Source organism: Erinaceus europaeus, chromosome 3, assembly GCF_950295315.1.
Source record: "Erinaceus europaeus chromosome 3, mEriEur2.1, whole genome shotgun sequence".
NCBI lineage: Eukaryota > Metazoa > Chordata > Mammalia > Eulipotyphla > Erinaceidae > Erinaceus > Erinaceus europaeus.
Window position 1 is genome coordinate 185,360,041 of NC_080164.1, and position 22,224 is coordinate 185,382,264.

Genomic DNA, 22,224 nt, shown 5'->3' on the forward strand with positions numbered 1-22,224 from the left:
TCTCCAGGTGACTGGAGAAACAGCCGTTCACTAGGCCTGTACAGAGCCTTTTGCTGGAGCTGCTGAAGTCCAGGCTTGCGGGGAAACAGGGCAGCAGTGTACAGCAGGTGGGGCAGGTCTACAGGAGGAGACACCTCGGCAGGACTCCACCTCCCAAGGGCAGGTGCACTGCACAGCCCCACACCAGAAACATCACTTTCCCTGGGGTGGGGGACCTCAACCCCAAAGAGGCCTCCTCACCAGTAGGAAACAACAACCACCGTCAACAATGTGGCAACCCAAACTCCACAGGAGTGTGAAGGTGCTCAGCCCACAGGCTTAGTCTCCCGGGCCTCAGTTTCCCCCGGGCCTCAGTCTCCCCTGGGCCTCAGTCTCCCTGGGTCTCAGTCTCCCCTGGGCCTCAGTCTCCCCTGGGTCTCAGTCTCCCCTGGGTCTCAGTCTCCCCTGGGTCTCAGTTTCCCCCGGACCTCAGTCTCCCCTGGGCCTCAGTCTCCCCTGGGCCTCAGTCTCCCCTGGGCCTCAGTCTCCCCCGGACCTCAGTCTCCCCTGGGTCTCAGTGTCCCCGGGGCCTCAGTCTCCCCTGGGCCTCAGTCTCCCCTGGGTCTCAGTGTCCCCTGGGTCTCAGTCCCCCTGGGTCTCAGTCTCCCCTGGGCCTCAGTTTCCCCGACGCTCACCAGAAGCCGGAGCTCCGCCAGAAGTGCCGCAGGGGCCGCAGCACCCGGGCCGCGTCCACGTGCACCTGGAACGGGGCCTGATAGTCCGAGGGGTCCGCGGGGCCCCGGGAGGCGGCGAGGCGCGCGGCCAGCAGCCCTGCCAGGAACACCAGCCGCGCGGGGCCGGGGAGGTTCGGTAGATGCATGGCCCGCTGGTGCCGGGCTGCCAGTCCAGGGACTCCCATTCCGCCTCCGGCCACGTGACCGCAGGGGCGGAACCGGGAGGGGTTGCGGGGCTGTTTGTGGGGCTCTTGGAGGGGGCGGGGCGGGGCGGGGCTACAGGATGAGGGGTCTACAGGGGGCGTGGCGGGGCTACGGGGCTAATGGGTGTGGTGTCTACAGTCGGGGGGCGCGGAGGGGCGGGGCTACGGTGTCGGGTCTACATGGGGCGGGGCGGGGCTACTAAGGGTGTGGGTCTACAGGGGCGGGGCGGGGCTATGGGGTGTGGTGTCTACAGGGGGCGGGGCGGGGCTGAGGGGCGGGGCTACTGGATGTGTGGTGTACAGGGGCGGGGCGGGGCTGAGGGGCGGGGCTACTGGATGTGGGGTCTACAGTGGGCGGGGCTAGGCTGAGGGGCGGGGCTACTGGGTGTGTGGTCTACAGGGGCGGGGCGGGGCTTGGGGGCGGGGCTACTGGATGTGGGGTCTACAGTGGGCGGGGCCGGGATGAAGGGCGGGGCTACTGGATGTGGGGTCTACAGGGGGCAGGGCGGGGCGGGGCTATGGGGCGGGGCTATGGGGTGTGGGGTCTACAGGGGTGGGGCGGGGCTTTGGGGTGTGGGGGTCTACAGGGGGCAGGGCGGGGCGGGGCTGTGGGGCGGGGCTATGGGGTGTGGGGTCTACAGGGGTGGGGCGGGGCTTTGGGGTGTGGGGGTCTACAGGGGCGGAGCGGGGCTACGGGGCAGGGGTCTACAGCGGGGCTAGGGTGCGCCCTGGGGTGGGCGGGCGAGCTGACCAGCAGGACCTGCGGAGAAAGGTCGCTAACCCGTGTTCTCAGAGAAGCAGGTGGCCGGTCCTGAGCCGTGCAGACTGGACAGAGCAGAGGTGCCCCTGTGTGCCCCTCACTCCGGCCCCTCCGCAAGACCTGTAGCGCCCCTTGCCCTCTGTGGGGCCTGGTGGGGAACTCTCCAACACCAGGCAATGTCCCTGGAAGCCCCGTGGCCCAGGACCCCGCTGAGACCAGCGGGGCAGTGTGACCTGCATGCACAGGGCCCCAAAGCCTCAGGAGTCCCTTCAGAGGACTGGTGCCCCCGACCACACCCTGGAACATGCAGCCGCGGGAACCCAGAAAGGCCCCAGAACGGCTCCCCCGCATTGGGGAAAGCTTCTGTCACTTCCCGTGCCTCTACCTCTCTCATCATGGCTCTGCAGAGGCGCTTCTGCCTGAAAGACTCTGAGCTCCCAGGTTGAATCCCCAGCTCTGTTAGCCAAAGCTGAGCGGTACTCTGAAAATAAATTTTAAAAGAACTGTCGGGTGGGTGGGTGGGTGGGGCGAATACAGGTCCATGAAGGATGATAAATGACATAGTGGGGGTAGTATTGTTAAATGGGACACTGGGGAATGTTATGCATGTACAAACTATTGTATTTACTGTTGAATGTAAAACATTAATTCCCCAATAAAGAAATAAATTAAAAAAAAATTCTGTGTCTGTGTCAGCTGACGTCCTAGGGAGGAGGTGTGGCCCGCAGGAAGTGTGGGGCCAAGCACGAGAGGGCTGAAGCCGGCCAGGCCTTGTCTGCTTCTGTGAGCACGCCCAGGGCAGTGGCCGTCCTCCATCAGACTGGGCCATCTCAGCAAGCCCGGGGTGGCGGAAGGAGAGACTGGCCAGGTCCCAGGGCCGCACCCACACCTGGCCACCCTCTGAGAGGCCCCCACCCCGACCAGGCCTCTGCCCAGCTCCGCTCTGCTGTTACCAGCCCCCCAGGCCTGTCCTGACTTCCACTCCACAGGGTGAGCCTGTGCTCAGGTGTGACGACCCTCGGGGTCTCCTCCCTCTCAGAGGGAGCTGGGTTGTCCACCTGCCCTCAGCAAGGACCAGGTGTCTCTCCAGAAACAGCCCTCCCTGCGCCCCCTCTGCTTGTCCCTCTCAGCCGGCTTCTCCATAAGGCCTGTAGCACCCCTCGCCCTCCATGGGGCCTGGCTGGGTAGCCCTCCAACACCAGGCAGACACTGTCCCTGGAAGCCCCCTGGCCCGGGACCCCTCTGGGCCAGGCCACTCAGCCCCAGAGACCAGGTGGGCAGAGTGGCCTGCATACACAGGACCCCAGAGCCTCAGGGGTCACTTCTGAATGCGGTTATCTCACGCAGGGAATATCCAGGAGTCTGGAGGGAGGGGCAGGAGAGGCCAGGGTCAGACAGGGCGCCCACCCACAGGCGCCCAAAGGAGCCACAGGGAGACAGGGGCCGCTGGCCACTGCCCCGAGGGGCCGCCCACGCAGGTGGGCAGTACTCGAGGTACAAGGTCCGCCCAACCCCTGGCGTCCCCAAGGAGCGCCTCGGATCCGCCCCAGACCCACCCCAGGGCCCTGTCCACGCCTCTCCTCCCGACTAACCCGGCCCCTCTCCACCTCGCCCAACCCGCCCCGCCCAGAAGCCCCGCCCCCAGACCTTCCAGTCCCGCCCACACTAGAGGCTCCGCCCCCGGACCAGTCGGCCCCGCCCCACCCCTACCCAGAGGCTCCGCCCCAGGAAGACAGCCCCACCTCATTGGCCACTCCTGCAAGAGGCCACGCCCTTCCCCGCGTCGCGCAGGCGCAGTAGGCGCGGACGCTGTCGGAAGCCGGGGTGCTGCGTGGGGCGCTCCCCTCTGATTCTGATCTGTTCGGACCCCGCTCGCTGGCGCGGGACCTGGCCGCCTGGGCTCGGAATGGAGGCCCCCGCGGAGCCCGGGGTCCGCACCTGGATCGGCAGCGACTCCCCGCGCCCGGGCAGCCCGACTTGCAGCCCCGATCCGGATTCCAGCCCCGGGCACAGCTTCCGGAAGGTGACCCTTACCAAGCCCACCTTCTGCCACCTCTGCTCCGACTTCATCTGGGGCCTGGCTGGCTTCCTCTGCGACGGTGAGGACCCGCGAAGTGCGCGCCGACTCCTGCCCACGCGCCCCGGACCCTGCCCACGCGCCCCGGACCCTGTCAACGCGCCCCAGAACCCTGCCCACACGCCCCGGGCCCTGCCCACGCGCCCCGGACCCTGCCCACGCGCCCCGGACCCTGCCCACGCACCACGGACCCTGCCCACGCGCCCCAGAACCCTGCCCACGCGCCCCAGGACCCTGCCCACGCGCCCTGATCCTGCCCACGTGCCCCAGGACCTTGCCCATGTGCCCGACCCTGCCCACGTGCCCCAGACCATGCCCACACACCCCAGGACCCTGCCCATGTGCCCCGGAGCCTGCCCGTTGTATCTAGGACACCTGCACAGTATGCCCCAGACCTTGCCCATGCGCCCCGGACCCCTGTCCATGCGCCCAGGACCCCACCCATGCATCCAGGACCCTGCCCAGGCATCCAGGATTCTGCCCAGTGAACTCAGGACCCCTGCACAGTGTGCCCCAGAACCTGCCCTGGAACCCAGGACCCTGCCCATGTGCCCTGGACCCCTGCCCATGCATCTAGGACCCCTGCCTATGCGCCCCAGACCCTGCCCATGTGCCCAGGACCCCTGCACAATGCGCCCCAGAGCCTGCCTTGGAACCCAGGAAACTTCCCATGTGCCCCGGACCCCTGCCCATGTGCCCAGGACCTCTGCACAGTGCACCCGAGCCTGCCCTGGCACCCAGGACACTGTCCGTGCGCCTAGGACCCACCCATGCACCTCAGAGCCTGCCCATGTGCCCAAGACCCTGCCCAGTGTACTCAGGAGCCCTGTCCATGTGCCCCGGACCCTGCCTATGTGCCCCAGAGCCTGCCTATGTGCCCCAGAGCCTGCTCTGACACCCAGGACCCTGCCCAGTGCCCAGGACCCTGCCCATGCATCCAGGACCTTACCCATGCACCCAGGACCCTGCCTATGTGCCCCAGAGCCTGCCCTGGCACCCAGGAGCCTGCCCAGTGCCCAGGACCCTGCTTATGCGCCCCAGAGCCTGCTCTGACACCCAGGACCCTGCCCATGTGCCCCGTGCCCTGGAGCCTGCCTGTGCCCCAGGGCTGTGTGTGTGTCCACACCTGCAGCTCCACTAAGCTTGGACCAGGCCTCTGGGGTGGCACAGCCTCTGCTCTCCCTCCCCCCTGCAGACTCGGGATCACAGCTACCTGGAGCGCAGGCTGCAGGGATACCCCCCACGTTCCTGCTCCCTCTCCCTGGGGCCGCCAGCTGTGCAGGCTTGCTCCCTGGGGCTCCCGGGCTCCATGCTGCCCTGGGCTACTGCTCCCGGGGGCTCCCTCCTGCCATGGCTTCCCCACTGCCCAGGATCCCTGCTGCCTGGTGCAGCAGGTCCGAGGGCCGAGTCTGGAGGGGTGCTGGGTATCTACGCAGTCTGGGCACGGCGCCCGGGAGTTCCCTGGGGGGCGTAGGTGGGCAGTGCTGCAGGCTGGAGCCCTCGGGGTAGGGCCTGGTACTTTGGCAGCTGCTGCCTTCCTGGCTACCTCTGCCCCCCACCTCAAGTCCACTTCTGGGGAGTACTGGCCCCAACACTTGGGGGAGGGGTGAGCGTAGACCCCCCCAGCCGGCACCAGGTTGGGTGACCTTGGGGTGTGCGTTGGAGACACGATTGTTTCTCTTGGGGGTCAGGGCCTCTGTCAGCCTGGAGCCAGCAGCACCCACAGCTGGGCCGCCCCCCCTCTATCCTGCCTGGGCCCTGCTTGGGACTCGACCCCTGGGAGAGGAGGGGCTGACCCTCGGGTTCTCTCCCACAGTCTGCAACTTTATGTCCCACGAGAAGTGCCTGCGGCGTGTGAACACCCCCTGTGCCAGCCTGGCGCCGCGCTGGGTCCACGTGAGTGCGCTGTGGGCGGGGCCTGCGCGGTGTGGGCGGAGCCTGAGCGCTGTGGGCGGGGGCTGAGCGCTGTGGGCGGGGCCTGGTTGTGGGTGTGACTCACCTGGAGTGGCGCTACCAGGTAGGATGGGGTAGTGGGTGGAGCACAGGAATCCTGTTGGGCTCCCCAGGGTCCCTTCTCCCTCCGCTCACCAAGCAGGGGTGCTGGTGGGGGTGGCTTCCGGGGCCCACTGTGTGGGAGGGGAGGGTGGGGAGTGGAGGGGTCTCTGGTTGTTCCCACCGGCTGGCCGACCCTCTGCCCCGCAGATCCCCGTGGCCCACTGCTTCGGGCCTCCCCGCCTCTGCAAGCGCAGGTTCTGCAGTGTCTGCCGCAAGGGGCTGGAGGTGCCTGCGCTGAGCTGCCAGGGTAGGGCGCTTGAGGGTGGGCCCAGGGGTCCCGGGGCAGGGGCGGGGGCTGGGGGGCACCGAGTGGGGCCCCAGGACAAGGGGCTGGGGGCACTGGGTGGGGGCTCTGGGTGGGGGCACTGGGCGGGGGCAGGGCCGGGGGCACTGGGCGGGGGCTCTGGGTGGGGGCACTGGGTGTTGGCAGGGCCGGGGGCACTGGGCGGGGGCAGGGCCGGGGGGCACTGGGCGGGGGCAGGGCCCGGGGCACTGGGTGGGGGCTCTGGGTGGGGGCACTGGGCGGGGGCAGGGCCGGGGGCTCTGGGTGGGGGCTCTGGGTGGGGGCAGGGCCCGGGGCACTGGGTGGGGGCACTGGGTGGGGGCAGGGCCGGGGGCACTGGGTGGGGGCACTGGGCGGGGGCAGGGCCCGGGGCACTGGGTGGGGGCTCTGGGTGGGGGCACTGGGTGGGGGCAGGGCCGGGGACACTGGGTGGGGACACTGGGTGGGGGCACTGGGCGGGGGCAGGGCCCGGGGCACTGGGTGTTGGCAGGGCCGGGGGCACTGGGCGGGGGCACTGGGCGGGGGCAGGGCCCGGGGCACTGGGTGTTGGCAGGGCCGGGGACACTGGGTGGGGGCACTGGGCGGGGGCAGGGCCCGGGGCACTGGGTGGGGGCACTGGGTGTTGGCAGGGCCGGGGGCACTGGGTGGGGGCACTGGGCGGGGGCAGGGCCCGGGGCACTGGGTGGGGGCACTGGGTGGGGGCAGGGCCGGGGGCACTGGGTGGGGGCTCTGGGTGGGGGCACTGGGCGGGGGCAGGGCCCGGGGCACTGGGTGGGGGCACTGGGCGGGGGCAGGGCCCGGGGCACTGGGTGTTGGCAGGGCCGGGGGCACTGGGCGGGGGCAGGGCCCGGGGCACTGGGTGTTGGCAGGGCCGGGGGCACTGGGCGGGGGCACTGGGCCGGGGCAGGGCCCGGGGCACTGGGTGTTGGCAGGGCCGGGGACACTGGGTGGGGGCACTGGGCGGGGGCAGGGCCCGGGGCACTGGGTGTTGGCAGGGCCGGGGACACTGGGTGGGGGCACTGGGCGGGGGCAGGGCCCAGGGCACTGGGTGTTGGCAGGGCCGGGGGCTCTGGGTGGGGGCACTGGGTGGGGGCAGGGCCGGGGGCACTGGGTGGGGGCACTGGGCGGGGGCAGGGCCCGGGGCTCTGGGTGGGGGCTCTGGGTGGGGGCTCTGGGTGGGGGCACTGGGTGGGGGCAGGGCCCGGGGCACTGGGTGGGGGCACTGGGCGGGGGCAGGGCCCGGGGCACTGGGTGTGGGCACTGGGCGGGGGCAGGGCCCGGGGCACTGGGTGTTGGCAGGGCCGGGGGCTCTGGGTGGGGGCACTGGGCGGGGGCAGGGCCGGGGGCACTGGGTGGGGACACTGGGTGGGGGCACTGGGCGGGGGCCGGGCCGGGGCACCGGGTTGGCACCGTCTCCTCTGCAGTGTGTGAGCTGCACGTGCACGTGGAGTGTGTGCCTTTCGCCTGCAGCGACTGTCGCCGGTGTCACCAGGACGGACACCAGGACCAGGTGAGCACCAGCACCCTATCCTGCCCCACGGCTCCCGGACCCAGAATCGGCAGACCCCCTCCCTCCCCTCCGTCACCGTGGCATCTGCCCCCCAGGACGCACTCCTGCATCACTGGTGGGAGGGGAACCTGGCTCCTGGCACTCGCTGCGAGGTCTGCAGGAGGACGTGCGGCTCCTCAGACGTGCTGACCGGCATGTGCTGTGGCTGGTGCGGCGTGCAGGTGGGGGCAGGGGGAGGGGAGGGGAGGGGAGGGCCGAGTGTGCAGGTGGGGGCAGGGGGAGGGGAGGGGAGGGCCGAGTGTGCAGGTGGGGGCAGGGGGAGGTGAGGGCCGAGTGTGCAGGTGGGGGCAGGGGGAGGGGGAAGGGAGGGCCGAGTGTGCAGGTGGGGGTAGGGGGAGGGGAGGGTTGGGCCGAGTGTGCAGGTGGGGGCAGGGGGAGGGGAGGGGAGGGCCGAGTGTGCAGGTGGGGGCAGGGGGAGGGGAGGGCCGAGTGTGCAGGTGGGGGCAGGGGGAGGGGGAGGGGAGGGCCGAGTGTGCAGGTGGGGGCAGGGGGAGGGGAGGGGAGGGTTGGGCCGAGTGTGCAGGTGGGGGCAGGGGGAGGGGAGGGCCGAGTGTGCAGGTGGGGGCATGGGGAGGGGGAGGGGAGGGCCGAGTGTGCAGGTGGGGGCATGGGGAGGGGAGGGGAGGGCCGAGTGTGCAGGTGGGGGCATGGGGAGGGGAGGCGAGGGCCGAGTGTGCAGGTGGGGGCAGGGGTGAGGGGAGAGGGTGGGGAGGAGCCAGATGTGATGGGAGAGGGTGGGGGCAGGGATAAGAGCGGGGATAGGGGGAGAGGGCAGGAAGGGGGAGGGGAGAGGGTGTGCAGAGGTGTGGGAGGGCTGTGTGCACGTGTACCTGGGTCGTGCAGGGGTGCAGAAGCCTTTTCGGTGGGTGTGTCCAGGTGGGGTGTGCATGTGGGTGCTGGTAGGGTGCAGGGGCCTTTCTGCTGGGGGTGCAGAGCACTGAGGGGTGGGGTGTCCACGCAACCCCCACGAGCTGCCGCCCCTCAGGTGCACTCCCCCTGCCGCGGGGCGCTGCCCGCCAAGTGTCAGCTGGGCCGCCTGCACTCGCTGCTCCTGCCCCCTACCTGCGTGCGGCTGTGCGCCCCCAGCGTCCCCCCCAGACGGGGCTTCCGCATCTCCCAGGACACCGCGCAGGGTGAGGGGCTGGCTGAAGGCGCCACACACCCAGGGAGTCCCGGGGGGAGGCCGCTGTCTCAGGAGTGGAGAGTCACTATGGGGGAGGGTCACTGAGGGCAGGGCGTCATGGGGGCACCGGGCCAGTGGGGGCTCAACACCCATGTCCCCCAGGAGACGGGCAGGAGACCGAGCGGTCAGGCACTGCAGAGTCCAGCAAGGACCTGCCACCTCCAGAAACGGGTGAGTACGCTGTGAGCCCTGACCCCTGAGCTCTAAACCCCTGGGCCCAGAGCCCTGAGCCCAGAGCCCCTGAGTCCCTGAGTCCCTGAGCCCCTGAGCCCTGAGCCCCTGAGTCCTGAGCCCCAGAGCCCTGAGTCCCTGAGCCCCTGAGCCCTGAGCCCTGAGCCCCTGATTCCTGAGCCCTGAGTCCCTGAGTCCTGAGCACTGAGCCTGAGTCCCTGAGCCCTGAGTCCCTGAGTCCCTGAGTCCCTGAGCCCTGAGTCCTGACCCCTAAGTCCCTGAGTCCTGAGCCCCTGAGCCCTGAGCAGCTGAGCCCTGAGCCCTGAGCAGCTGAGTCCTGAGCCCCTGTGTCCTGACCCCTGAGTCCCTGTGTCCTGACCCCTGAGTCCTGAGCCCCTGAGCCTTGAGCCCTGAGTCCCTGTGTCCTGACCCCTGAATCCTGAGCCACTGAGCCTGAGTCCCTGAGCCCGAGTCCTGAGCCCCTAAACCCCTGAGTCCCTGAACCCTGAGCCCCTGAGTCCCTGAGCCTGAGTCCCTGAGCGCTGAGCCCCTGAGTCCTGAGCCCTGAGCCCCTGAGTCCCTGAGTCCTGATCCCTGAGTCATGAGCCCCTGAGTCCTGAGCCCCTTAGTCCTGAGCCCCTGAGTCCTGAGTCCCTGAGTCCTGATCCCTGAGTCTTGAGCCCTGAGCGCTGAGCCCTGAGTCCCTGAGTCCTGAGCCCCTGGTCCCTGAGTCCCTGAGCCCTGAGTCCAGAGCCCTGAGCCCTGAGTCCTGAGTCCTGAGTCCTGAGCCCTGAGCCCTGAGCCCTGAGCCCTGAGTCCTGAGCCCTGAGTCCCTGGGTCCTGAGTCCCTGAGTCCTGAGCCCCTGAGCCCTGAGCCTGAGCCCCTGAGTCCCAGACCCCTGAGTCCTGAGACCTGAGTCCTGAGCCCATGAGCCCCTGAGACCTGAGCCCTGAGCCCTGAGTCCTGAAACCTGAGTCCTGAGCCCTGAGTCCCTGAGCCCCTGAGTCCTGAGTGCCTGAGCCCTGAGTCCCTGAGTCCCTGAGCCCTGAGTGCCTGAGCCCTGAGCCCCTGAGTCCTGAGCCCCTGAGCCCCTGAGCCCTGAGTGCCTGAGCCCTGAGTGCCTGAGCCCCTGAGCCCTGAGTCCTGAGTCCCTGAGCCCCTGAGCCCCTGAGCCCTGAGTCCTGAGCCCTGAGCCCCTGAGCCCTGAGTCCTGAGCCCCTGAGTCCTGAGCCCCTGAGCCCTGAGTGCCTGAGCCCTGAGTGCCTGAGCCCTGAGTCCCTGAGCCCCTGAGTCCTGAGTCCTGAGTCCCTGAGTCCTGAGTCCCTGAGTCCCTGAGTCCTGAGCCCTGAGTCCCTGAGCCCTGAGCCCTGAGTCCCTGAGCCCCTGAGTCCTGAGCCCCTGAGTCCCAGAGTCCTGAGTCCCTGAGCCCTGAGTCCCTGAGTCCTGAGCCCTGAGTCCTGAGCCCTGAATCCTGAGCCCTGAGTCCCTGAATCCTGAGCCCTGAATCCTGAGCCCCTGAGTCCTGAGCCCCTGAGTCCTGAGCCCCTGAGTCCTGACCCCCTGAGTCCTGAGCCCCTGAGTCCTGACCCCCTGAGCCCTGAGTCCTGACCCCCTGAGCCCTGAGTCCTGAGCATCTGAAACTTGAGTCCCTGAACCCTGAGCCCCTGAGCCCCTCAGCTCTGAGCCCCTGAGTCCTGAGCCCCTAAACCCTGAGTCCTGAGCCCCGAGCCTGAGTCCTGTCCCTGAGCCCCTGAGTCCTGAGCCCCTGAGTCCTGAGCCCCTGAGTCCTGAGCCCTGAGTCCTGAGCCCCGAGCCCCTGAGTCCTGAGCCCCTGAGTCCTGAGCCCCTGAGTCCCTGAGCCCCTGAGCCCTGAGCCCCTGAGTCCCTGAGCCCCTGAGCCCTGAGCCCCTGAGTCCTGAGCCCCTGAGCCCTGAGTCCCTGAGTCCTGAGCCCTGAGTCCTGAGCCCGAGTCCTGAGCCCTGAGCCCCTGAGTCCTGAGCCCTGAGCCCCTGAGTCCTGAGCCCTGAGCCCCTGAGTCCTGAGCCCTGAGCCCCTGAGTCCTGACTCCTAATCCCTGAGTGCTGACCACTGCTGCCCACCTGAACCGTGAACTTGAGCCCTGACTGCTGAACAGATTGCTGCTGTCCACTCTGAGTTGCTTTCTCTGCAGGCAAACAGACCCTGAAGGTCTTTGATGGGACAGACGCTGTGGGGCGGGGCCACTTCCTGGCGGTCACTGTGCCCTGCTCAGCTGGGGGGGACGAGGTGCTGGTAAGGACAGTCTCAGCCAGTGGGGTTGGGGGGCATTGGTGGGGACTCCTTGACTGGTGGGGGTATGGAGGTGCTGATGGCTGGCCAGGGGACCTGGTGGTGGCTCTGGCCCAGCTGACCCCAATCCCCAGGGGGCGGCTCTGCGGGCCCACTACCTGCCGGGGGACCTTCAGGACTTCGAGCTACGAGCACTGCCACCCAAGGCAAGGGGTCCTGGGGACCACCCAGGTGGGGGTGTGGGGGACAGGGACAGTCCCCAGGCCTGGGTCCTTTGTGCCCGGCCCCAACCACAGGAGGAGCTGAGCGTCCACCCTGCCTGGCCCAGGTGAGACCTGGGGGTGTCCACCCTGGGGAGGGGCAGGTGGGCCTGGGGGTGTCCACCCTGGGGAGAGCAGGTGGGCCTGGGGGTGTCCATCTCGGGGAGGGGCAGGTGGGCCTGGGGGTGTCCACCCTGGGGAGGGCAGGTAGGCCTGGGGGTGTCCATCCCGGGGAGGGGCAGGTGGGCCTGGGGGTGTCCACCCTGGGGAGGGCAGGTGGGCCTGGGGGTGTCCATCCCGGGAGGGGCAGGTGGGCCTGGGGGTGTCCACCCTGGGGAGGGCAGGTGGGCCTGGGGGTGTCCACCCTGGGGAGGGCAGGTGGGCTTGGGGGTGTCTACCCTGGGGAGGGGCAGGTGAGCCTGGGGGTGTCCACTCTGGGGAGGGCAGGTGGGCCTGGGGGTGTCCACTCTGGGGAGGGCAGGTGGGCCTGGGGGTGTCCACCCTGGGGAGAGCAGGTGGGCCTGGGGGTGTCCACTTGGGGAGGGCAGTGTCCCACATATGTCCATCAGGACCTGGGCATATTCCCTGCAGGGCGGGTGTGACCTCTGTGTCCGTCCAAGTGACCCCACTGACCACCTCCCAGGCTGTGGTGCTGGAAACTCTACGTTTGCTGGGCCTCCAGGTGGGTCCCTACTGCCCACAGGGTGGGCTAGAGAGTGGGGGTGCCAGGTGGGGTAGACAGCATAATATTTCTTCAAAGAGATTCTGGTACTTGAGGCTCCAAAGTCCCAGGTTCAACCCCCCACACCACCATAAGTCAGAGCTAAGCAATGCTCTGGAAAAAAAGTGGGGGTGCCCAGGAGGGTGGGGGTGCCCATGGGGGTGCCATGAGTCTGTCCTGGGATGTGGGGTGCTGGCCCTCACCCCCACCTACCTGTTCTGCAGGCTGAGGGTCCTGAGAGCTTCCAGCTGGTGGCAGTGACCATGGGCAGCCGGCATGGTGAGTTGTCATGTGACTGGTTTGGGGGTTGTGGGCAGCACTGACCCCCGCTAACCCCCACTCTGCCCACAGTCAAGTGGATGCCCTTGGAGGACACGGAGCCTGTTCTCACCTGGCTTCAAAACACCCGGCAGGTGGGGGCCCGGCCTGGGGGGCCGCAGGTGGCTTGGGGTGCCGTCCCTGTAGTGTTAAGCCCCCCACAGGGCGTGCGTGCCCTTTGCTGGCCCTCTGTGGGCATCACCCCTCCCTGGTCCCCATGTCTCGTGTCCTGCTCCCTCACAGTGCTCCAACCATGTGCTCCCCACATCCCATCCACGTGTCTCCCACGTCCTGTCCACATGACTCCCAAGCGCCCTTTCCACGTGGGCCCCCAGCACCGTGTCGACATGGCCCCTCACAAGGCTTCCCAGCACTGTCCATACCCCGTCCACCCCCCAGGCGTCGCTGTGGCGGGCAGCCCAGACCCGCTTCTACGTGTCCGAGCGCAGGCCACAAGCCCAGCACGTCTCCCTGTTTGTTGGGGGTCTGCCGTCTGGCCTGACTCCCCAGGAGTACCGGAAACTGCTGGATGAGGCCCTGGCCATCAAAGGTGTGGGCGCCGGGTGGGGGTAGAGGAGTGGAGAGGGGCTGGGCCTCTGCCTGCAGTGCTGACTGCTGACCTGTCCCCTGCAGCTGAACTGGTGTCCCTGAGCCATGTGTACCCCGCCCACGGTGAGCCCCCCAAAGGCCGCCTCTCCCCTGGCTGTGTGGTGGTCACCTGCTCCAAACCCGTCAGGAGGAGGCTGCCCAGCCCACCATCCCTGGATTCTCCTCCGGGAGGCCCCCACAGTGAAGACCCTGGGGGAGGTGGACAGGGGCTGTGGACTTTGGGGCTCCATGGTTATAGGTGACTTGGGGCTCTGGAGCTTTGAGGTTTGGCGGGCCGGGGCCCGTGTGTTTGGGGGGCCCAGGGCTGTGGTTTTGGGGCCCTGGGTCTGTGGGCTTTGGGGTCATGGGAGTGGGGTTTGGGTGCCTGGCACTATGGGTGTTTGGGGGCCAGGGCTATGGGGAGGGGGCTGATGGCTGAGCCCCTCCTTCCTTGCAGGTGCTGTGGTGCTGGAGGTAACCTGCTTCACAGAGGCTGAGCGGCTGTGCACGCTGGCCAGGGACACAGCTGTGCAGGGACGCCCCCTGACCACCCTGCTCCTCCCAGAAATACTGGTGAGTGGGTGCCAGGTAGCCCCTACTCTGTTGGGGAGCCCTGCCCTCTCTCTGAGATCCCTGATCACTCTCGGGGACCCCTGCCCTCTCTCGGGAACCTCTACCCTCTCGGGGATCCCTACCCTCACGGGGACCCCTACCCTCTCGGGGACCCCTGTCCTCTCTCAGGGACCCCTACCCTCTCTTGGGGACCCCTGTCCTCTCTCAGGGACCCCGTCCTCTCTCGGGATCCCTGTCCTCTCTCGGGGACCCCTACCCTCTCGGGGACCTCTACCCTCTTGGGGACCTCTGTCCTCTCTCAGGGACCCCTACCCTCTCGGGGACCTCTACCCTCTTGGGGACCTCTGTCCTCTCTCAGGGACCCCTACCCTCTCGGGGACCTCTACCCTCTTGGGGACCTCTGTCCTCTCTCAGGGACCCCTACCCTCTCGGGGACCTCTACCCTCTTGGGGACCTCTGTCCTCTCTCAGGGACCCCTACCCTCTCTGGGATCCCTGTCCTCTCTTTGGGACGCCCACCCTCTCTCAGGGACCCTGTCCTCTCTCGGGGACCCATGTCCTCTCTCAGGGACCCCTACCCTCTCTCAGGGATCCCTGTCCTCTCTTGGGGACCCCTACCCTCTCTCGGGGACCCTGTCCTCTCTCGGGGACCCATGTCCTCTCTCAGGGACCCCTACCCTCTCTCAGGGATCCCTGTCCTCTCTTGGGGACCCCTACCCTCTCTCGGGGACCCTGTCCTCTCTCAGGGACCCCTACCCTCTCAGGGACCCCTGTCCTCTCTCGGGGACCCCTGTCCTCTCTCGGGGACCCCGTCCTCTCTCGGGGAACCCGTCCTCTCTCGGGGACCCCGTCCTCTCTCGGGGACCCCTACCCTCTCTCAGGGACCCCTACCCTCTCTCAGGGACCCCTACCCTCTCTCGGGGACCCTGTCCTCTCTCGGGGACCCCTACCCTCTCGGGGACCCCTGTCCTCTCTCAGGGACCCCTACCCTCTCTCGGGGATCCGTGTCCTCTCTCGGGGACCCCTACTCTCACTCGGGGACCCCTATCCTCGGGGACCCCCGCCCTCTCTCGGGGACCCCCTGCCCACTCTGGGGCATTGAGGGTGCGCTGCCCCTGCCATTCTGGGGGTGACCCTACTCCTTCTTACTCTCGAGGCACCTGCCATGCGGGGTGAGGGGTGTGCTGGGACCCCCACAAGGTGGCAGGTGGGGCAGCTGGGGAGCCTGACCTCATTTTGGTCCCAGCGACCCGGTGTCTCAGTGGTGCTTTGGGGCACCCAGGCTGGTCAGGCTGGGCCACGTGGGCACAGAACCCGCTGGGTAACCCCGTCCGCCCCCACCCCTCCAGCACTGGAAGCTGCCCCCCGACTGCCGGCCTCTCCTGGTCTTCGTGAACCCCAAGAGCGGAGGCCTGCAGGGCGCCGACCTGCTGTGCAGCTTCCGGAAACTGCTGAACCCCCACCAGGTGTTCCAGCTGACCAGTGGAGGACCCCTGCCCGGGTGAGCGGGACTGCGGGCGGGGGGCCGTGCAGGGCTGGGGGCGCGGGGGGCCACAAGGGGGCACGTGGGTCCTCTAGGCTGCACCTCTTCTCCCAGGTGCCCTGCTTCCGGGTGCTGGTATGCGGGGGTGACGGCACCGTGGGCTGGGTGCTCAGCGCCCTGGAGGAGCTGCGGCCACAGCGTGCCTGCCCTGACCCCTGCGTGGCCGTCCTGCCCCTGGGCACAGGTGGGCCTGGCCTCTGGCCTGGGGCGGGGCCGTCGGTGGGGGGCAGGGTAGTCGGTGTCTCCCATGGGGGCGGTCAGTGGGGGGCAGGGTAGTCGGTGGCGTCTCCCATGGGGGCAGGGTAGTCAGTGGCGTCTCCCATGGGGGCGGTCAGTGGGATAGGGCAGGGTAGTCGGTGGCGTCTCCCATGGGGGCGGTCAGTGGGATAGGGAAGGGTAGTTGGTGGCGTCTCCCATGGGGGCAGGGTAGTCAGTGGCGTCTCCCATGGGGGTGGTCAGTGGGGTAGGGCAGCCAGTGGCATGTCCCACAGGGTGGTCAGCACCGTCTCTGGCATAGGCAATGACCTGGGCCGCGTGTTGCGCTGGGGGTCCGGCTACAGTGGGGAGGATCCGCTCACCCTGTTGCTGGCAGTGGACGAGGCCGATGCTGTGCTCCTGGACCGGTGGACCATCCTGCTGGACGCTCAGTCCAATGGGGCTGAGGACGTGGAGCCCCCCAGGGTACCTGCCCTCAGCCTGGGTCCCAGTCTGGGGGGCTGGTGGGGGTCCCCTGGCTGGTTGGGGGCTGGTGGGTATCCCCTGGCTGGTGGGGTCCCCTGGCTGGTGGGGTCCTCTGGCTGTGGGGGCTCCTGGCTGGTGGGGTCCCCTGGCTGGTGGGGTCCCCTGGCTGTGGGGTCCTCTGGCTGTGAGGGCCCCTGGCTGGTGGGGTCCCCTGGCTGGTGGGGTCCCCTGGCTGGTTGGGGGCTAATGGGGGGTCCCCTGGCTGTGGGGGCTGGTTGGGGTCCCCTGGCTGGTGGGATCCCCTGGCTGGTTGGGGGCTAATGGCGGGTCCCCTGGCTGTGGGGACTGGTTGGGGTCCCCTGGCTGGTGGGGTTCTCTGGCTGGTTGGGGGCTAATGGGTCCCCTGGCTGGTGAGGGTCGTCCCCTGGATGGTGGGGTCCCTGGCTGTGGGGGCTGGTTGGGGTCCCTGGCTGGAAGGGGTCCCCTGGCTGGTGGGGTCCCCAGGCTGGTGGGGGCCCCTGGCTATGGGGACCCCTGGCTGACGGGCACGTGGCAGCTTGTGCAGATGAGCAACTACTGTGGGATCGGCATCGACGCAGAGCTGAGCCTGGACTTCCACCAGGCTCGGGAGGAAGAACCCAGCAGGTTTTCCAGCAGGTGCGGGTGTGGGGGGTTCCCAACCGTGGGGGGCTCCGACCTCAGGAAGGGGGGCTGACGGCCCCCGTGTCCCAGGCTGCACAACAAGGGGGTATACGTGCGGGCAGGCCTGCAGAAGATGAGCCGCCCCCGGGCCCTGCACAGGGAGCTGCGCCTGCAGGTGGGCCGCCAGGAGGTGGCACTACCCAGCCTCGAGGGCCTCATCTTCATCAACATCCCCAGGTGCCCCCGCCTCCCCCCACCCCAGGTCTGTCCAGCCCCTGCTGCCATCCACCCCTCAGCCTGTCCAGCCCCCGCTGCCATCCACCCCTCAGCCTGTCCAGCCCCCACTGCCCTCCACCCCTCGGCCTGTCCAGCCCCCACTGCCCTCCGCCCCTCAGCCTGTCCAGCCCCCGCTGCCCCCCGCCCCTCGACCTGTCCAGCCCCCGCTGCCATCCACCCCTCAGCCTGTCCAGCCCCCACTGCCCTCCACCCCTCGGCCTGTCCAGCCCCCACTGCCATCCACCCCAGGTCTGTCCAGCCCCCGCTGCCCTCTGCCCCTTGGCTTATCCAGCCCCGGGTGACCCCGCCACTCTGTCCCCTGCCCCTCCTTACACTGCTCCCCCCAGCTGGGGCTCAGGTGCCGACCTGTGGGGCCCTGACAGCGACTCGAGGTTTGAGAAGCCGCGCATGGACGACGGGCTGCTGGAGGTGGTGGGGGTGACAGGTGTCATGCACATGGTGAGGACAACCCCCACTGGTGGGAGTCCATGTCCCCCCCAGGTTCAGCTGCCCCATGTACCTCCAGGGTTGGTGGCTCCCCCTGTCCTCCAGGTCCAGCTGACCTATGTCCCTCCAGGGCTGGGGGGCTGCCCCTGCCCCCCAGGTCCAGCTGCCCATGTTCCCCCAGGGCCAGGTCCAGGGTCGGCTGCGCTCGGGCATCCGCATCGCCCAAGGCTGCTACTTCCGCGTCACGCTGCTCAAGCCCACACCCGTGCAGGTGGACGGCGAGCCCTGGGTGCAGGCCCCCGGCCACATGATCATCGCGGCCGCGGGCCCCAAGGTAACAGGAGTGGGGGTGGGGCCACCCTGGGGCCCGCATGGTGGATACGCCTCCAGCCACTCCCCTGCAACCCCCAGGTCCACATGTTGCAGAAGGCCAGGCAGAAGCCCAGGAAGGCGACAGCTCCCGGGGACAGGATAGCCGACGGGGTGCCGGCCCCAGGCCAAGGGGGGCCTTGAGGCAGCGGGTTGGCCCTGCCCCCGGCCGACGGTGCTGAAACTCCTATGCCCTGCAGTGCATGCACCCTGTCCCCCCAGGCCAAGGCCACAGCCGGCTGGGGCCAGCTTCTGCCTCTAGCGGCCCCAGAATAAGCAGGCTGGGTGGGGCAGTGACCCGTGTGTATGGAGGGCAGAGTGGAGCCACAGACCAGGCTGGGGAGGCTTTAATCATTGTCACTCAGCTGCCACATGGCTGGGTCCGGCCAGTCTAGGCAGGACTGCTGAGCCCCCGCTGTCCGGTTGTCCGTGCTGGGCTCTGGGCCACCCCCTCTAGGTGGGGGCCCTGGAACAAGAGGCCATCCGACCTGCGCTGCTGCAGAGGCCCCGCACCCTGTCCAGCCCCGTGCCCCTGCCGTCTGTCCTTCAGAGCCCCCTGCCCTGTGTCCTGTCCTGCTGTCTGTGTGCTGGTGTCTAGGGCAAATACAGTCTGGCTGTCACTCCTGCCTCCTGTCTACTTGCTGCTCGCCACGCACCCCTGTAGAGCCCACCAGGAACCGGGGGAGGGGCTCTCTTGGAGGCAGGGTATAGTGGGGAGTGTAGGCTGTGGGGCCCCCAGGGGCACGGTACAGGGAGGCTCCGTCAGGGGGGCGACGGGTCCTGGGGTGGTGACCTGGGGGGCAGCAGGGATTCAGGAAACAGCAGCGGTGGAGACCCAGTGGTTTGCGGGGTGGTCACTCGGGGGGCAGCAGCAGGTCCCGGGGGCTCCCCGGGGTGCGGTGCAGGGCCCTCACGGCAGCCAGGCTCAGGCGCACCAGCAGACGCAGCAGCAGGAAGGCGGCGGGCACGGCCAGCTGCATGAGGTGGAAGATGGTGGCACTGAAGCGGCTGAGGACCAGGGTGGCAGAGAAGGCCAGCAGGCTGGCGCAGGGGTAGAGTGCCAGCTTGGCGAACATGAAGGCGTGCTCGGGGCCGCCCACCCGGGCCGCGGGCCGCAGCGTCTCCCCGGGGCGCAGCAGGGCCGCTGTCCACACGGAGAACTGGAAGAGGCCGGCCAGGAAGGTGATGGCGCAGCTGACCCGCACGCGCCCCAGCTCGTCCCGCGGCCGCCGTGCGAAGGCCGACGTCTGCTGGTAGGCCAGTGGAAGGCCGCCCACGAAGGCCAGCGACAGCGCGTTGAGCAGCCCCATGGCGGGCGTGGCCCTCCGCACGTGCAGGAACAGGGAGTGGTGCGTGAACCACAGCAGCCCCACTGTGGCGAAGGAGCCGAAATAGGCCAGGAAGCGGGGCCCCGCCGCACCCAGCGCCGCCAGAAGGCTGCCGCCGAACCGCTCCTGCACCTGCCGGGGGTCTGGTACGTTGTCCTCGCTGTGGAGAAGAACGGCTTCTGCCACCCACCAGCTAACCGGCCAGCCGTGGGGCCACTGCCCCCCACACCCCTGCCCTCGTCCAGGCTCGGCCCCACACACCCCTGCCCCTCGTCCAGCCAAAGCCCCCCACACCCCGGCCCCTTGTCCAGGCTCTGCCACACACCCTGGCCCCTCGTCCAGCCGCTGCCCCCCACACTCCTGCCCTCGTCCAGGCTCTGCCCCCCACACCCCTGCCCTCGTCCAGGCTCGGCCCCACACACCCCTGCCCCTCGTCCAGCCGCTGCCCCCCACACCCCTGCCCTCGTCCAGGCTCGGCCCCACACACCCCTGGCCCTTGTCCAGCCGCTGCCCAACACCCCTGCTCCTCATCCAGGCTCTGTCCCCCACACCCCTGCCCCTCGTCCAGCCTCTGCCCCACACCCCTGCCCCTCGTCCAGGCTCTGTCCCCCACACCCCTGCCCCTCGTCCAGCCTCTGCCCCACACCCCTGCCCCTCGACAGCCTCTGCCCCACACCCCTGCCCCTCGTCCAGCCTCTGCCCCACACCCCTGCCCCTCGACAGCCTCTGCCCCACACCCCTGCCCCTCGTCCAGCCTCTGCCCCCCACACCCCTGCCCCTCGTCCAGCCTCTGCCCCCCAGCCCCGTCCCCTCATCCAGCCTCTGCCCCACACCCCTGTCGCAAGGCCCATCCAGCCTCCGGGTGTCCAGGCATCTCCAGAGCTGCCCAGTGAGGTGTGCTCTTCAGGGCAGAGGGGGATCCTCAGTGCCCCCAGCAGCAACCACGTGGGGGCAGGGCGCCCCACCCTCACGTTCCTCAGCAGGTGCTGGGCAGAGTGGACATACACAGCCTCATGGGCTGGCGCCCTGGGACATGCGGCCCAGGTCCTAAACACCCGCTACCAGAAGAACGGCCACCGAGCGAGCGAGAGTTAGAGTAGACATCAGAGGGCCCAAGGAGCTGGAATGAGACCCTGCTGACACTCAGCACACCCGAGGAAGAGACAGAAGGGAAGACGGCAGATGTGACACAAGCCGCTGAAGCTTTCAGAGCTGACGCAGGAGCGGAGGGTAAGGCCTGGAGAGGCTGGGGGCTGGAGGGAGAGGAACAGAGCCCAGGGGAAGCGGCAAGCTCCCTGCGTAGGGCCAGAGAAGCAGGGCTGGGGCTGGGGGGGCTGGGTGCCGAGGGGCTGGGTTCTGGGTCCTACCATATGTCCAGGATGAGTAGGGTGGCCACGATGGCGTAGACCCCGTCGCTGAAGGCCTCTACCCGCTCCTTGCTGAGGGCCTCGCTTAGGTCCAGGGAGCTGTCCACGTGGGGGGCCGGCGGCTGCCTGCGGCCTGTGGACAAGGCCGGGTCATGGCACGGCGTGGGCCCAGGCTGTCCCCGGCCCCTGGGCGTCCCCTACCTGTGAGCCTTCCCCAGCACCAGTGGGTGGCCTTGCTGACATAGGGCAGGAAGATGACTGTGGCCATCAGCAGGTAGGACTGAGGACACAGGAACATAGCTGGGGGGACGCCCCCAGCATCCCCACGGGGGGGGTGGCCATGTCCAGCAGCGGGAAGAGCCAGGAGCCTGTCTGGTCAGCGTCCCGCATCTGGACAAGTTGCCACACGGGGTGGAGAGAAGACAGCTGCCGGCAAGCGGCGGCACCAGGCAGACATCTCAGAGAACGGACACGGCAGCAGGAAGGGCTCTCATCCTGGTCCCTGTCGTCCTCCCCTCCTTGCTCTAGCGCACCACGCCCCCCTTTAGGGCACCAGAGTGCCGGGTTCAGCCCTGCCTCATGCAGCGGCCTCACTCGTGCTGTGTGCCTGGTGCCCTCCCACCTTCTGGGGTGTCTGCTCACAGCTGCACCCCCACTCACCACCGGGTAGAAGAACAGGGAGAAGCCGGCAGCCAGGAGGCACAGGGCAGGGCCCCGAAGCACAAGGCCCAGGATGTGCCTGCGGTACAGGCCCCTGCGGGCTGATGTCTGGACGTAGGGGCTCAGCAGGTGGGGGCAGTGGAAGGCGTACAGCACAATCAGCATCTGCAGAGGGGCGCTGTAGCCAGCAGCCACCCACCTGCCACCCACCCTCACACGGCAACAAGGCTCACTCACACACGGGCACCAAGGCCCACTCACACACGGGCACCAAGACCCACTCACACACGGGCACCAAGGCCCACTCACACACGGGCACCAAGGCCAACTCACACGGGCACCAAGACCCACTCACACACGGGCACCAAGGCCCCCACACACATGGGCACACAAGGCCCACTCACACGGGCACACAAGGGCCAAACACACACGTGTGCACACAAGGCCCACTCACATGCACACACGTGCACACAGTCCCCCTCCTGGGCAAAATGCCCAGTGTACATACATGCACACCAGGTCTCAGGGTGGCCCGGGCAGGTGGGAGCCCCGGGGGGGCTCACGCTAGACCACGGGGAGGGGAGTGAGGAGGAGCCTACCTGCACGCCCCCGATGGCCACCACACACATGCAGAACAGGAAGATGCCCAGCGGCGCCTCGGGGAAGGTCACCATCAGGGAGAACTGCAGCCACAGAACACACGTGGGGCCTCAGTGGGGCTTGGGGAGGCACGAGGGCAGTGCCGTGGGAGGCTCCCAGGAGCCTTTAGAAGGCTGAGCCCCTCGGACCCCGCCTGTGCTGGCCGCGACGCACACACTCCGGGCGGGGGCTGATGCGAGTGACGGGGGCCCTCGTGGAGTGGGGGGTGCCCCTCGCTGGGTCTGAGACATCCAGGCCGGGCTGGGTATCTGCACTGGGGAGCCCCTAGGTACCGTGGGCGGTCTGGGCTTCCTGAGCATCTCTTCTCAGTCACGCTGCCTACAGCCCCCACTGCTCTGTGAGGCTCTGAGGGGAGGGTCAGGACCCCCATGCACAGGGCAGGCCGAGTGCAGGAGACGCAGAAGGCCCCTGGTGGCGGGAGACTCACTGTGAAGGGCAGGAAGGTGATGGTCATCATGCAGGCCTGGTGGGGGAGAGGACTGGGTTGGGCCAGGGCGGAGGGTCGTGC

General features: G+C 68.8%; 4 protein-coding genes across 22 annotated transcripts in view; 2 read left to right on the forward strand and 2 right to left on the reverse strand.

Moving 5' to 3' along the window:
• Positions 1 to 876, reverse strand: part of IDUA (alpha-L-iduronidase) — a 28,113-nt gene extending 27,237 nt beyond the window's left edge. For both annotated transcript variants that reach the window (XM_060188405.1, XM_007537743.3), the window contains exon 1: positions 675 to 876. In XM_060188405.1, coding sequence (XP_060044388.1) covers positions 675 to 859 — 185 coding nt within the window. In that variant the 5' untranslated portion in view covers positions 860 to 876. The remainder of the gene's footprint in view (positions 1 to 674) is intronic.
• Positions 1 to 22,224, forward strand: part of PIGG (phosphatidylinositol glycan anchor biosynthesis class G) — a 264,955-nt gene that overhangs the window by 11,973 nt on the left and 230,758 nt on the right. The gene's annotated exons all lie outside the window — the stretch shown is intronic.
• DGKQ (diacylglycerol kinase theta) lies at positions 3,455 to 17,877 on the forward strand. 3 transcript variants are annotated; one of them, XM_060188382.1, is made up of 23 exons: positions 3,456 to 3,775; positions 5,570 to 5,649; positions 5,956 to 6,055; positions 7,516 to 7,601; positions 7,697 to 7,822; positions 8,647 to 8,794; positions 8,947 to 9,015; positions 11,187 to 11,287; positions 11,419 to 11,612; positions 12,136 to 12,226; positions 12,490 to 12,544; positions 12,617 to 12,678; positions 12,983 to 13,133; positions 13,217 to 13,255; positions 13,629 to 13,744; positions 15,093 to 15,244; positions 15,322 to 15,470; positions 15,804 to 15,967; positions 16,524 to 16,624; positions 16,700 to 16,846; positions 17,233 to 17,344; positions 17,514 to 17,666; positions 17,744 to 17,877. In XM_060188382.1, exons 1-23 carry the CDS (start codon positions 3,583 to 3,585, stop codon positions 17,843 to 17,845), a joined length of 2,691 nt encoding a protein of 896 aa, XP_060044365.1. In that variant the 5' UTR covers positions 3,456 to 3,582; the 3' UTR covers positions 17,846 to 17,877. The 3 variants fall into 3 exon arrangements, 2 of the variants coding, with proteins under 2 accessions (XP_060044366.1, XP_060044365.1); XR_009549061.1 differs by lacking the exon at positions 17,744 to 17,877 and having other exon boundaries at positions 16,732 to 16,846; positions 17,514 to 17,653; XM_060188383.1 differs by lacking the exons at positions 17,233 to 17,344; positions 17,514 to 17,666; positions 17,744 to 17,877 and adding an exon at positions 17,135 to 17,226 and having other exon boundaries at positions 3,455 to 3,775; positions 16,732 to 16,871.
• The window catches only part of TMEM175 (transmembrane protein 175), a 35,287-nt gene continuing 31,095 nt past the window's right edge, over positions 18,033 to 22,224 (reverse strand). For 5 of the 12 annotated variants that reach the window (XM_060188394.1, XM_060188388.1, XM_060188387.1 and 2 more), the window contains 7 exons: positions 22,144 to 22,179; positions 21,656 to 21,739; positions 21,057 to 21,177; positions 20,598 to 20,676; positions 20,397 to 20,529; positions 20,182 to 20,282; positions 18,033 to 19,189 (listed from right to left, as the gene is read on the reverse strand). In XM_060188394.1, coding sequence (XP_060044377.1) covers positions 18,556 to 19,189; positions 20,182 to 20,282; positions 20,397 to 20,529; positions 20,598 to 20,676; positions 21,057 to 21,177; positions 21,656 to 21,739; positions 22,144 to 22,179 — 1,188 coding nt within the window. In that variant the 3' untranslated portion in view covers positions 18,033 to 18,555. Of the gene's footprint in view, positions 19,190 to 20,181; positions 20,283 to 20,396; positions 20,530 to 20,597; positions 20,677 to 21,056; positions 21,222 to 21,655; positions 21,740 to 22,143; positions 22,180 to 22,224 lie in introns of all 12 variants that reach the window. The other 7 variants (XM_060188386.1, XM_060188385.1, XM_007537745.3 and 4 more) reach the window with 7 other exon arrangements.

Bases quoted from the DNA above. Each gene is read 5' to 3' on its own strand.
- DGKQ (XM_060188382.1), top strand. From the start codon at position 3,583: ATGGAGGCCCCCGCGGAGCCCGGGGTCCGCACCTGGATCGGCAGCGAC. The intron at 12,227-12,489 runs GTGGGTCCCTAC...CCTGTTCTGCAG, and splicing joins TACGTTTGCTGGGCCTCCAG to GCTGAGGGTCCTGAGAGCTT. The intron at 15,245-15,321 runs GTGAGCGGGACT...TGGGTCCTCTAG, and splicing joins AGTGGAGGACCCCTGCCCGG to GCTGCACCTCTTCTCCCAGG.